General features: G+C 51.9%; 2 protein-coding genes across 3 annotated transcripts in view; one reads left to right on the forward strand and one right to left on the reverse strand.

Annotated features, from left to right (window-relative positions):
- The window catches only part of BPI (bactericidal permeability increasing protein), a 34,218-nt gene extending 32,390 nt beyond the window's left edge, over positions 1-1,828 (reverse strand). For both annotated transcript variants that reach the window (XM_069495497.1, XM_069495496.1), the window contains exon 1: positions 1,687-1,828. In XM_069495497.1, coding sequence (XP_069351598.1) covers positions 1,687-1,828 — 142 coding nt within the window. The remainder of the gene's footprint in view (positions 1-1,686) is intronic.
- A 1,312-nt stretch (positions 1,829-3,140) lies between these two features.
- KIAA1755 (KIAA1755 ortholog) overlaps positions 3,141-14,313 on the forward strand; it is a 68,018-nt gene continuing 56,845 nt past the window's right edge. Inside the window, 1 exon segment of the mRNA XM_069495749.1 lies at positions 3,141-3,347. Coding sequence (XP_069351850.1) covers positions 3,141-3,347 — 207 coding nt within the window.

Genomic DNA, 14,313 nt, shown 5'->3' on the forward strand with positions numbered 1-14,313 from the left:
GCACTTAGAAGGCATTTAATATTTGTTGGATAAATAAATAAATGAATGTGTCAATGACAGGAATTCTACCGTCAGTTGTTACGTGGCTAACGGTGTCAAAGAACCCATTAAAAGTCAAGCACATTACTTGAGAAGGAATAAGCAGTAAGACGCAGAGCCGAGGCTTTGTGTTTTCCAAGAGCCAGTTAGGAAATAACAATGATAATAATTTTTTTCAAGCTCTCACTCTGTGCCAGGCATTGTCCTATGCTGTGCACATGTATTAAGTTATTGAATCGGAACAGCCCTAGGAAATGGGCCTTGTCACTACCCCCATTTCACAGATGGGGAAGTCGAGGCTCAGAAAGATGAGGTGCCCTACTCAGGGCCACATAGCTGACAAGTGGTGGAGGTGGGATTTGAACCCAGGCCTTCTGGTCCCAGAGCCCATGCCCTGGGGTAGGCCTTCTAGGGGTTCACAGTCACTACCTGGCGGGGAACGAAAACGTGGGGTGGCCCGGATCTGTAGGTTGTTGGGGTCAGACCTTGAAGGGTCTTGAATGCCATGCCAAGGGTCGGGACAGCTTCTGAAGGCACTAGGGACCCACTGATAGTGGGAGTGGAGGGGGAGGTCGCAGTAGGGACAAACAGATTTGCTACATTTCAGAAAACCCACTCTGATTGCCACATGTGGCACAAGTAAAAGGGGAAACTGAGGCTGCTATGACAGAGCATGAAAACTTCTGGGCTTAAGGCCTTTGGCTGAGCCTCTGGTCCCAGGAAGCCTTTAGGGCCACCCCAGCTCTGGGTTTGGAGCAGGGACGTACTCTTTTCTCTTAGCTCACGTGGGGCCTCAGTCTGCACTCCGGGATTCAGAGATGTCCTGCCTGGGCTGGGCCTGGAATTCAGGGGCTGAATCCCAGGTGCCCCTGAGTCCTGTCCTGTTCCCCAGGGGTACACCAGCTGTACACCAGCTGTACACTAGCTGGTGAGGACCTGCTTCCCCTTGGTCTGTTTCTCTGGGGCTGGGGATCACCCACTGTCCTGCAGGTCATCTCTCTGCCACCGGGAGGCAGCATCGAGCAGCCCCATGTTGTGCCAGAGCTCAAATCCAGCCTGCCCTGTGGACAGCAGCAGTATGTCCCTATGCAGTGAGGACAAATGAGATCACGTGTGTCAAGCTCCTAGCGTGGCACCTGGCGCAGGTCAGAGCAGGCCAGCAGGGGCTGTTCTGTGCCACTCTGTCCTGTGTCTAGGCCTGGACGAGGGGCCTGGGGGGACCCTCTCGGGATCACCCAGTGGAGTACTGCACACCGTATGGCTGCCAGCCCCTGCACTGGGGAGGGCACGAAGGGGTGCTCTCCCCTGCTCCCCCGGCCTCCTCAGCATCTAGAGGCAAGTGGCAGGGTTGAGAACCAGCTTTGGAGAGAGAAGGGCCTGGAAGCCCGAGGTGGGCATTGGATAGAGGGAAGGAGGGTGCCAGGGGCCTGAGCACTGGGCTTGGAGTCCTCCAGACCCACACTCTGCCACTTCCCAGCCCTGTGATCTGCGGCAACTCACTTGCCTCCACTGTAAAACAGGGGTAAGGGGACCTATTTGGCAAAGCAGTGAGTATGCCAGGTACTGGATCTGAAGGGCTGCACACAGTAGGTGCTCAATAAGTGCTCTTTGGGGATGGGAGAGGAGGGAAGGAAGGCATCCAATTACCATAGTCCAGGCCCTTCTGGGAGATCCTGGCCACGACACCAGGGTTGATGGCTGCTGTCATGGCTGTGCCCACGGCGGCAAGCACCACCAGGAGTGCCCATCTCGGCGCGTTGTCAGGGCCCCTGGCCATGTCCTCCCTCATCCTCCAGAGCTGCCAAAACCTCAAGGCCTTGGAGGGGAACCAGGGACCTATAAAGGAGCCGGCTGGGGAAATGCAAGTCAGTACAATGTGGAAAGGAGGAAGGAGCCTGGGTGGGGGCGGGAGAGGGGGAGGGCAGCGGCTGTTCTCCATCATGGCTGGGGCCCTGAGGCAGCCAGAAGCGGAGCCTGGAAGCCTCATGTGTGTGCATGCGTGCATGCGTGTGTGGGCATGCATGTGTGCGTGCACGTGTGTGCATACGTGTGTGCATACATGTGTGGGCATGCATGTGTGTGTGTGTTGGTCCCCTCCCTAAGCACCCCCACATCTAAGCCCCCACCAAAACTCCCCCATCTAAGGACTTGAAGCTGGGTGGTGGGTGGGTACATGAGCGTTCATTATACTTTTCTACTTTTGATTTCTTTGGTTTTTCCACAGTAAAACATTCAGGAAAACAGAACCTTTAGCGTTTTCTTGTCCTGAGAGGATGTAGTGGTAATGATTGAAATGCTCAAATTTTGGAGTCTAGTATCTCGACTGCGTCTTTAAATCTTAGCTCTGCCTGACCTCAGGCAAGCCCCTCAATCTCTCTGAACCTCAGTTTCCTCTTCTGCAGGGTGGGGAAAAGAATAGTACTTTCCCTCCCTGGGTGGCTGTGAAGACAGAGTGAGCTTTAAACCCTGTAAAGCATTTAGTGCAATGACTCTGCATCAAATGCAGCTATTACTATTACACTGATTTCAAAAGTAATCCACATTCGTTGGCTAAAATGTGAGAAAGAAACAAGAGAATAAAAACTATACACGTAATCCCCTCTTCCAGAGACAAGCCGACATGTATTTTAGAGTATTTCTCTCCCTCTCTACCTTTTGTTGGTAAGAGTAGTTAGTGCGTGTTTGTTTGTTTCTCTTTTAACAAACAAATATGGGCTCATACTGGTCAGTTTTGTAAAGTTCCCCTTTTTCAATAAATGATATGTAGTGACGTTCTCCCCCAGCACTGAATATTTCATTGCTTCTGCATCCCATAGTTTTCTTAACCAAGATTCTGTTTTTATACATTTTCACCCCTTCCTTTGACAGACGTAGAACCTGAGGCTTTGCAGGGAGAAGTACTCTTCCCACAGTCCCCCAGCGAGCTGCTCGCAGAGCCGGGATCAAAACAGCCCACCAGACCATCCCACACCAGCTGGACACATGGCGAGTGTTGGGTAAATGGCAGCCTTTGTTGTCACTGATCAGTCACACCGTATCTCCTTGGCATGGGATTGTTAGTTCGTGATTAGCATTTCTGATTAGAAGGTTAAAGGACCGAGATGCCGGCTTGGCCTGGGGAGCTGCACCCTGACTGTCGTGTCGGCCTCCCCAGACGCAGAGCTGAGGCCCCTTTCTTCCCGCCCACAGAGGACGCCGTGTACCTGGAGTCGGAGGAGCAGCGGCAGGAGTACGTCCTCAACCAGCAGGGCTTCATCTACCAGGGCTCGTCCAGGTTCATCAATAGCGTACCTTGGAACTTTGGACAGGTAGGGCGCACCCTGTCCCCCGCCTCCATCTCAGCCCTTCTGTGTGCTGGGCCGTGTGCCTGAGGCCTCCAAATCTGCGTTTGAATCCTGTTTCTCAATATACTATTGTGTTACCCGGGGCATAGCATTTCATTACCCTGAGCCCCAGTGTCCTCATCTGTAAAATGGGCACAATAATCTCTATCTTGCAAGGTGATGACCTATGAAGACAGCAAAGGTTATCTCCTTGACTATAAACTCTGTATGGGAGTGGCATGTGTCTTTTTTCACTTGTAGCTCCAGAGCCGGCTGTGTCAGACGCACAGAAGGTGCTCAAAACATCTGTCCAATGAATGGGCATAAACAGTTCTGTAGAAGACATTTATGGGTTTTCTGCCCAGCACTCACGCCTCCTTGTTGTGATAACAGAACTGCTATTTTGGGGAGCCCCTCCCCACATCTGTTCCATGCCACTCCAGAGAAATGTGACTTCCCCTCTATCTTCAGGGGGTGACTTGGGCTGAGCCAGCTAATGTGGTCTCTTGCCCTGGCCACGGCGATGGCTCAGGAGCGTGTAAGTAACTTAAGACGGGCCAATCGCAGTGAATCTGAGGGCTTTCGCTGGACTTGCCAGGAGAAGGTGCTGTCCCTCCACAGACGGAGAGTGCTGAGATCAAGGCCGGTGGCCTCTTGTCTCTGGAGGGGACACTTTGCCTGAGAATTAGGCCTGTCCAAGAAGGCGATGCTGAGAGGTGGCAAGAGAGACACAGGGTCCAGTGACACTTGAGCCTGCCTCAAGCTGAACCCGAAGTCAGAAGACTCTGGGGACTTTTCAGTCATGTTAGCCAATGCCTTCTGGCTTTAGGCCATTTAGGATTCAGTTTTCTGTCCTTGAAACCCCCCAAATTCTAACTGATACATGGGCCTGGCATAGAGTTTTGGAGTTCATGATATATCGCCCGGGAATTGTGGTGGGTGCCAGAAAGACAGTTTCTGTGGCTTCCTCCATGCTCAGCGTGGGGGCTTAGATCCCCTTGGGGTGGTGTAGACACTGACTTTGGGATCCTGACCTGTGCGAGTGAAGGAGTGTGTGGCTCTGCCATTCTAGGTCTTGGTGGCCCCGGAACACTGCAAGTTCTGCATGTTGAGGACGGAGCTCTGATGGGCCTTACCTGTAGAAGCTACAACTTCCTTTCCCCAAAAACTTGATTTTAAACTTTCTTGAGTAAGTTAATGTCTCTAATGTAACAGTGGGTTAGCCCAGGCACACCAGTATCAAGGAAACCTGGGTCTTTTCAGATGACATCGAGTACGGGCAGGGCCTGATACTGTTGGCTGATTTTGTGAAGTCAATAGTCCTGGTTTTCAGTTCAGTGGCCACTTCAGTCAGCTGGATCGAAGCCCCGTACCCGGATGTCCTCCGACTGTATTACCACATCTCTGCCTTTTTCCTTTGCATCAGCTCTTGCTGCACTGCGGGTACAGTGATCAGCAATGTCACTGTGGATTTCTATGGCCAAACCACTCTTGACTTCCCGCTTAACTTTCCTGTTCAAAAAGAAAGGCTGACAAAGAAACACTTCACCTGTATGTTTCCAGTGGGAGTCTCAGCTGCCGCCCTGCCAGTAAGCGGTGCCGGCATGTTCCGTTTTGAGACATGTTTGATAAAACGGCGCAGTGGAGTGAAACCCATGGCTGTAGCTGGCGCTTCGGAAGAGCAGGGCTAAACGGAGGGCTTTTGCTTTTTGGAAAGGTTGCCAGTAGTTTTCTTGAAGAAATTTCCTGTATACACATAACATCGTTGTAATCATCTCCTCAGATACAATATGATGTCCTTACTGGATCCTTCAGCGTGTGTACTCTTCCCCCAGTCACCCAGCAAGCTGCTGGCACAGCTGGGATCAAAACACAGCCCACCAGACCACCCCACACCAGCTGGAGCCCTTCAGTGCCTTGGGGGGACGTGGACACTCCCAACCCCCACCCCAGCTTTCCAGGCAGGTCCCTGTCTGCTCAGGCCCCGTGCCTCCCTCTGCAGCGGCCTCAGGCCTTGGGTGGGCGGGAACCCTGTGGGGCAGCCTGCTCGGTCTCCATGGTGATGAGAGGAGGGGCAGGGCTGCGGAGGGAGCAGCGGACTCTTCTCCTGCTGGGTCCCCATCAGCCCCCTGGAGCCGAGTCTCTCCAACTCTGATTTTATGAAAGTCTAATGAAGCCCGCTGAGCCTGGGGGACATAGGACCTTCTGAGGGTTGTTTTTTTTTTTTTTTTCTCTGTCTTTTCACTTGGTTCTAAAAGGGCCTCCCTTTCTGCTCCCAACTGGAATCCTTCTGGCTTGCTTAAGAATGAAAACAGTATACAGAGCACCTACTACATGCCTAAGAACAACCTAAGGGGGAGGGATGGTTCTTTCCTGTTTTGGAGATGAGGAAACTGAGTCACAGAGCAATCACAGCACTGTCATGGTCATTGTGCCTTTTACGGAGAGAAGACTTTTCCGCTACCCGGGCAGTTGCCAGGAAGTCTTGTCACCCTAGACCACCACCCTAGCTCTGCCTTCAAGCAACTTGCGCCCCCGGACTCAGATGTCCGCGTCTGTACACGCAAGATAGCTCTAAGTAGCAGCTGATGCAGATGGATGACTTGTTGCAAAATTAGATTTTTGAAAAACTATCCTGCACATTTTTGAACACCTCCAGCTCTTAACTGCCCAAAGTTCCCGAGTCCCCCAGGCCCAGGCAGATGTTGCATCTGTGAGGGTGTCAGTTAGGAAAGGAGCATTAAGATGAAATCACATGATGATGAGTTCACATTGCTGTAAAGCTGGAATCTTAAAACCAGCTGGCGAGTTTCTGAACAAGCCACCCCCTTCTCTGATGGCTCTTGCCAAGCCAAATCCAGATGAGCCCATTGGTGACTCTCTGTCCTCCTTTTCAGCATTGCCGCTGGCCATGGAAGTGCCCCCCTGCTCCAGATCTGACCCTCTATCCTGTGTTAGTGACAGTGTCTTCAGCCAAGTGTCAGAAACCCCCAACTCATGTTCACTTCAACAATAAACAAATTTATCATCTCAGAGAGGAAGTCCAGAGGGAGGACAGGTTTGGGATTCTGGTAGATTCAGTAGCTAACAGACACCTACAGGATGATCTTTCCATCTCTCTGCCCTGCCATCCCAGTGTCTCAGATTTGCCCTCACACTGACTGCATTCATGGTCGGTCGCAAGGTGGCTGCGGCACCTCCAGCCATCACATCTAAACAGCCTTCTTCCTATGTATCCTCTTCTTCCTCCTCCTGCTTCCGTTTTTTTCCCCCTAAAATTGTTACAAAATATTCCAAACATAGAGACAAGAATAGATTACCTACGTTTATAAAACCTTAACATCATGCCATATTTGTTTCATACAATTTCTTTGAGTTCTATGAGTTTTGCTACAAGGATAGATACGTGTAACCATGATCAGGATATAGAAGACCACAATAAGAATACAGAAGACTTCTATCATCCCCCCAGACTCTCCTGCCAACCCAATTCAACATGGCTTAAATCACGAGGAAATATGTGAACTCAGTATGAATTCACAGATGGAGTGGACAAAACATGGTTACTTCAGGGGCTGGTTCTGTCCATTTCCATGCTCTTCTGTCCTTAGGCTGTTGACGTGAGTCGGGTCAGGTCCCTTGACCCTTTGAAATCTGGCTTCCTCACTTAAAGACGGGGAAACAGTGCCTAGCCTGGGGGGTGTTCTGAGGATGAAAAGAATTGATTTGCATGGGATGCTCAGGAAATGGTCATAATCCACCCTTCATCACTAGCTGGCTGGAGCCTCCAGGAACACACGACAGGCACCTCAGACTGAGCTCTTGCTCCTCTGGCCTCTGGGTTTGGGCTGGGTACGTACAAAGAGGGAAGAATCCACGGTTCACTTTGCCTCTGTGAGCTGCCACTTGGCCAGGTGCTGTGTGCGGGACAAACAGCCACTCCCTGCCTTCAGGGAGCCCCTGGCAGCACAGCAAGAAAGCCCGGGTGTGGCCTTGAACCTCACACACCTGGGCCGCAAGCCCAGCTCTGCCGCTTGCTCACTGTGTGTCTGTGGGCTTGTCGCTTAACCTTGCTGAACGTCAGTTTCCTCATTGTCCTCACCCTCCCTCCTCGGGCACAGGTTTTTCCTTAGATCCAGATGCTCAGGTTTAACCGGGGACCACCCCTGTGGTCAGTGGGGGCCCTGGAAACCTCTCCCTCCCCCTCAGCAGCTTCATCCTCCAGCCCTTCCCCTCCCTCCCCCACCAGGGTCCCACTTCCTCTGGGCACCCGGTGTCCACTGTATGTAGCCCTTCTTTGATCCTGGGCTCGGAGGGGCTCCTGGTAGATCCTGGAGGGCGAAAGGGAGGGGAGATCTGGCCTCGAGGTGCAGTATCTAAAAGACGATCAGACATTCTGCACCACAGCATAAACTCTGGAGAGGGTGTCTGCTCTGCCTTGTTGTGCTAAAAAGAGTGTCTGCCTTCCTCCCAACTTCCAGTCTCATAAAAGGGCTCCTCTGAGTAATCTGGTCCGGAAGGATGCTAGCCTCCAAGGGGAGGAGGGTGCCGGCAGGTCGCTATTACTATTATTATTGAATATACAAGATATAGCTAACAGTGAACTGATGGAGGAGGAGCAGAACCCAGAGCGTAAGTTCCAGACCTTGAGTGTTTGGAGACTGAAGCAGGACAAGCTCAGCCTGGCCTGGCAGTCCCCCAGGGCTTCCACGGGGAGGTGGCCCACTCAGCACCTGGGGCTGATGGGAGGAGTGTGGCTTCTGAGACCGAAGGACTCAGCTCTGCACAAAGGGCAGTTTCTGGACGAGCTGCAGGCTGAGGGAAAGGAAAATACAAAGCAGAGCCACTCTCCCGGGGTTGGTGGGAGGGAGGGCGTCTCTCTCTGCCCTCTTTTACTCCAAAACGGAAGAGCAAACGGAAGAGCTTCGCCCGTGTCCCAACGTTGGCTCTCAGCAGGCCTGGCCTCCTCCCGCCACCATGGGAAGAAAAGCAACACAGGAAGAAGGCAGTTGGTAGTTGGTAGTTGGCAGTTGCCAAGGGCAGTTGGCAGTTGCGAAATACCCGGTGGCCTCCGACACTCAGAGAACTATTGCCCCTCGGCCACGGTAGGAAGGAAATCGGTGTGTGCTCAGCCCAGCCCCAAGAAGCCGAGAGCTAGTCCCAGAGAGAACTTTTGCTGGCCGGGAGCTGCTCTGGCCCTGCCCTGTGTTGAGAAGAGTCTGGGAACAAGGGCAGGCTGGGATCAGCAGAGGTCAGCGAGGAGCAGAGCCTGGGGTGGAGCCCTGGTTTTGAACCTGTCCTTTATAAAATTAATAAAAGGCCGTACGGTGAGAACCGTGGTAGGGGCCTGAGCTCTGCAAAGGGATAGGCCCAGTTAAAGTACGTATGGAACCAGCCGCGGTTCCCTCGCTTGCTTTCCTACGCCTGCTCACGACTCAGGAGTCACACAGCTGATGGTCACAAAAATTCGTAGCCTCCTTCATTGCTCCATAGATAACGTCGCCCTTGTGAAACCTGAACCTTGTCTTTGCGATACCTTCCAGGCCCTGTGTTCTGCTGGACTAAGTGACCCAACCAGACCAGTGGCCCAAGATACCAACTCAAATGGTCCTGCGACCTGGGAACTGACTTAGCACAAGAAGAAGATTCCTGCCTCCCGACCTCAGGAGTTCATCCCCAGCCAATCAGCAGACCCAATTCCCTAGCCCTTTGCCTGCCAAACTGTCTTTAAAAACCCTGGCCCAAAAATTCTCAGGGAGGCAGATTTGAGAAAGTCTTTCCATCTCCTTGCAAGGTGCCTGTGAGATTAAACTCTCTGCTGTAACCTCTGCTGTCTCAGTGTATTGGCTTCCTCTTGAGCAGCAGGCAATGAACCTGGTTGGGTGAAACAGTTTTGCCTGTACTTGGCGATGTGAACTTGGACCAGTCTTTGTTCCTCTCTGGGCTCCAGGGTCCCCATCCGTAAGATCATCCGTAAGAACAGTCACTATCTTTGAAGGGCTTAATCCATAGCAGAAACCAAGCCAAACTCTTGACTAACATTTTCTTTTAACCCTCACCCAACCCTGAATGTAAGCGACATTGGCTCCATTTCACAGATGAGAAAATTGAGGCTCAGAGAAATTAAATAACTTACCCAAGGCCACACAGCTGAGAAGTTGCAAAGGGATGTTGAGGGCTCTAAAATGAGGGAAGGGGGCACTTTCTGATGGGTTAAGTGATAGAGATGACTATGAAATGCCAGGACTCGTGGAGAGACATGAGGGTATTTTGCAGGCAATGACAAAAAACCTGTGATACCTAAGGTGACCATGATTCTACCCACAGTTTGGTGAGGCCCAGGAAAAAAAAAAAAAAAAAAACCTCCAGGGACCTATCATTTCAAGCTTCTGTGACCTTGACCATGCTATTTCTCCCACCTGGAGAACTTCTTTCCATAAGTGGAGAACTCCTATACATGCTTCAAGGTCCAGCTCAAATGTCACCTCCCATGTGGAGCCTTCCAGGTACTCTGGGCTCCCTTCAGAGCCTATCGCCATAATTGCCACCCTGTGTAATTGTCATCTATTATAATTACTTGCTCATTTTTCCATATCTCAAAAGGTGGGGAGCATAGATTGTTAAGCCAGCTTGACCCGGGTTCAACGCCTGCCTCTGTTGCTTACAAGCTGTGTGACCTAGAGAAAGTCACTAACCACTCTGAGACTGTTTCTTCTTCTGTAAAGCAGGAATGATAATGTCTACTTTGTGTGGTCAATGTCAGATTAAATAAGCCAATGCATTGCAGCCAATGGTAGGTGCTCAACCATGGTAGCCATTTTTATTATAATTTTTGGTTGTTAACTCTGTTAAATTTTTTTGTGATGCTTTAAAAATTTTTATTTTGAAGTAATACCAAACTTACAGAACAGTTCCAAAAGTAGTACAAAAAATTTCGATATATATTTATACTCAGTTTGTCCAAGTTATTAATATTTTACTACATTTATCTTATTACATATGTACATAGATATGAATATATATGTGTATAGGTGTATATATCTAAATATTTTTTTAGAATCATTTGAGTGTAAGTGCAGGCACAATATTTTAATGTGTATTTCCTGAAAAAAAGGCCACTCCTGCGTAATCACACACAGACATTAACACAGTATTATCAACTAATCCGCAGACGCCATTCGTGTGTCACCCATGGTACCAATAATGTTCTGTATGGACCCAGGATCCAACCCTGGATCTCCGACTGTAGTCACTTGTCATGTCTCTTTAGCCTCCTTTAAGCTGGAATCGTTCCTCAGTGTCTCCTTGTCTTTCATGATGACATTTTTGAAGAGGACAAGCCAGGTACTAGTAGAATGTCTATCAGTTTGGGTTGCTGATGTTTCCTCGGGATTGGATTCAAGTCATACACTTTCTTTCTTTTCTTTTTTTTCTTTTTTTTTTTTTGTTGAGACAGTCTTGCTTTGTCGCTGGGGCTGGAGTGCCGTGGTGTCAGCCTCTAGCTCACAGCAACCTCAATCTCCTGGGCTCAAGCAATCCTCCAGCCTCAGCCTCCCGAGTAGCTGGGACTACAGGCATGCGTCACCTGTTCACCTGGCCCCAGGGCCCCAGGACAACCTCATAGGACGAGTCCCAGAGCTCTCAGGGTGCCTGGTAGACCCAACCTTGGGGGGCATGGCTGGATAGTGTCCCATAGGGAGTAGATGGGAATGGGGACCCACACAGATCGGGGCCTGGCCCTGGGCCTCGAGTGCCCATACAGAAAACACTGTCATCCCTGGTCGATTCTAGGTGCCAGGAGGGACTTAGAAACTTTTGGGGAAGGTACTTTAAAATGTTGGGCACTGTGAGGCATGGGTTTAGAGGCAGGGCCTGGCTTGCCGGGGGTCTGAGGACAGCAGTGGCCGTGGTAGACCCACGCCAGTTCCACCGGTTCTCAAGACCCAGCCCACATGCTCTCCATAAAGCCAGACCCCTGGGAGTCCTCCTCAGATCCTCCTTCTCTCTCTCTGTCCTTCATCCCTTGATTACTCTGAAGTCCAGACCTCAATTCCTGCCACCTGGCTCCTAGTGGCTGCTCTGGCCCCAGGTGCCCCATCCCCAGGCTGGCCAGCTCCACCCACCACACAGATCTCTCTGAAGCCCACACCACGTCCCCCCTTGGCTTAGCGTCACCAGGCCCCACCCTGTCGGTTCTCAAACTGCAATCCCCCAGGAGCTGGTTAACATACAGATTCCCAAACCCAAGCCCTGATTCCTAAGCAGAAGGGAGGTAATAGGACTTGGAATCCCCCAGGTGATGCTACACCTCAAGAAACATTAACCTAGAGGAATAACCTTGAACGTGTGAAGCTTTGTCACACCTCACACCTTTGAAGGTGCCGTTCCCACCTCCTGGAATGCAGCACCGTGTCCTGGAGGGAGGCTTCCCTGTCTTCCCTCCCTCGCATGGCATCTCATGTGGATTCCATGCAGAGTTCATAGCCCTTGGCCGCCAGGCCTGTGCCAGGAGGCAGCTGTTACTCTTTGTTGGCGGAATGAACGCTGCCCATGCGGCCTAGTTCTACCACACTCCCACCCCTTAGCAAGGGTCACTACTTTGGCCAGCCTCAGTTTCTTCATCCATAAAGTGGGATAGTCATGCCAGCCTCATAGGGCTCGCCCAGGGGTGGGTGTGATGATGCGTACATAGCACTTGGCAGCTGTCTGGCACGGAGCAGGTGCCCAAGGAGGCTCAGGTTCCTTCCGCCTTCCCTCCTGGGAGCCCCAGTTCCTCCCACTGATGGGAGCCATGGGGGAGCCCCTCAGTGGCTCAGGTGACTGAATATGTTCAGGCTGGGAAACTTGAAGAGGGTCTCCCAGGCCAGGACGCTGCACGGCTCAGACAAGACCCTCCCGCACGTGGGGAAGGCAGCCAGGCCCCGCGGAACATTCCCTGCTTGCTCAACTGCTGCCTCATCTTCCTGGTTCCCAGAAACCTGTGCCTAGAAGGACTGTCACCATCAAATGGCCAGTGTCCTGGAGGAGGGTGTGACTAAGCTAAACAGATGCCTAAAGGAAAACCCCAGGTAAGCAGCTGCAGGGCAGGGCCCAGAGCAAGCAGTCCCCCTGTCCCTCTGCCTGCGGGTGGGGGACAGCACCAAGGCTGGAGGCCGCGATGAGGCTGGTGTCCCAGTACAGGTGGGACATGGTACAGGCAACAGGAATTGCCCCCTGGAGCTGGCATCTGTCGTGACCTAGGACAGATGTGGGGGAAGGGCAGGCTGGGGGGAGGGTGAGCGCTCCCAGGTGGCTGCAGTGTGGGATTGCGAGGGGGAAGGTGGTGGGGCTGGGCCAGGGGGCTCAGGCTTTGCTTTTCTTCTTGGAGCCCCGCAACCCTCCCAGTTTTTGTAAAGCATTGATTGAGAAAAAGCCACTGCAAATTTAGCAACTCTTTTAAATAAATTTGCATTTTTAGTCTGCAGTTTACAGTCATTTGATATGAGGAGCCACGGTACCTTTGATGACATTTAATAGTGTTTGGTTAGAGGGGACCTGGGACAGAAGACCCAAAACCTGCCCTGCCAGGTCCCTGCCCCCTGCCCCCACTGCACCTGGGGATTGGGGCCCACGGGGGAACAAAGTGCTGATTCACTGGCAGCTGGGCCAGTGGCCTCTCAGCCAGAGGCTCCTTCCCACTACAAAGCCAGGCCCAATGGACATACCAGAATCCAGCCAATCAGAGTGGCGATTCCAGATTCCTAGGGGCGGCGGGAGGAAGCGGGACAGCAGGGAAGCAGCCAGAGAGGCGAGGATGTGGAGGCTGTGTGCTGGCATGGGTAGTGGGTTTGCAAACCTTGGGAAAGAATTCAGAGCCTCCACCCCCACAGCCCCCATGGGTATCCACAGCCCAGAGGCCAGGATTTCCCTGGTGGACAACTGGAGCTATCAAAGGATTGAGTAGAGGTGTCCATGATAAGACGTGCTTTTATTATTATTAGATAATATTTATTGAGCACTTACTCTATGCAAGACACAATGCTGTGTGCATCTCAACCAATTTTAATAAAGTTCACTCTGCATTTCAAGTGGAGGCCTGGAGAATTTCCTCTAATGTAGGTCAAACAATATTGTTCTGAGAAATGTTCTGCTCAAATCAGCCACAGTTGCTTTCTGTTGCTTGCAATTAGGAACCCTGGTTGGTACGATGCCCATAAGTTTCTGTGTGGATGTGGGGTGTACACAAGCATGCACGTGTGGCTTGAGTAACTGAGGTGACCACAGGTGATAAGACACAAAAGGCAGTTTCCTGGGGTCTGTCCCCAGGTGCCCGATAGTTTGAAGGTGGAGGCTTCCTTCCTGAGGGAAAAGGGAGGATGAGCATTCATCAAATGCTTCCACGTCCAACATCTCATTTAACTCTTTCCACCAGGGAAGAGACTAACATTTGCGTTTTGCAGATGAGGACACTGAGGGTCAGGATGGTTGCTGAGGTCTCACAGGTACTAAGGGGTGGAGCTGAGGACAAGTCCACACCCTGGTCTCCTCTGACTGCACCCACTGCCTGTCTCACGGGACTCACAGAGGTACCTTGAGGACTAAATGGGTAGGAGACGGGCCAGATGAGGGTGTCAGAAGTGTTCGGGCGCTGTGACTTTTAAGAGAAACCCTGGCTGGGCTGTTGAGCCCCACCCCTAACCCCATCCGCCGCACCTTCCCAGCACATCACTGGATTCTGACATAGTCCGTTGATGGTCTCAGCGAGCACCCACAGAGTGCCCCAGAGGGCCCTGCTGGCCACCAAGGGCCTGCTGTGCACCTTGCCCTGTGCCGTAAATTCCCCAAGGAGTGGACAACCATGGGACTGTTGCCTGGAAGTTGCTGCCAATCCAGCTGGGAGCAAGGCGACCGCTGTGAAATGAGCCCACGACGGCTGAGTTCCTCCTGTGTGCCAGGCCGTGGCAGGTGCTCT

The sequence above is a fragment of the Eulemur rufifrons genome, chromosome 20 (assembly GCF_041146395.1).
Source record: "Eulemur rufifrons isolate Redbay chromosome 20, OSU_ERuf_1, whole genome shotgun sequence".
NCBI lineage: Eukaryota > Metazoa > Chordata > Mammalia > Primates > Lemuridae > Eulemur > Eulemur rufifrons.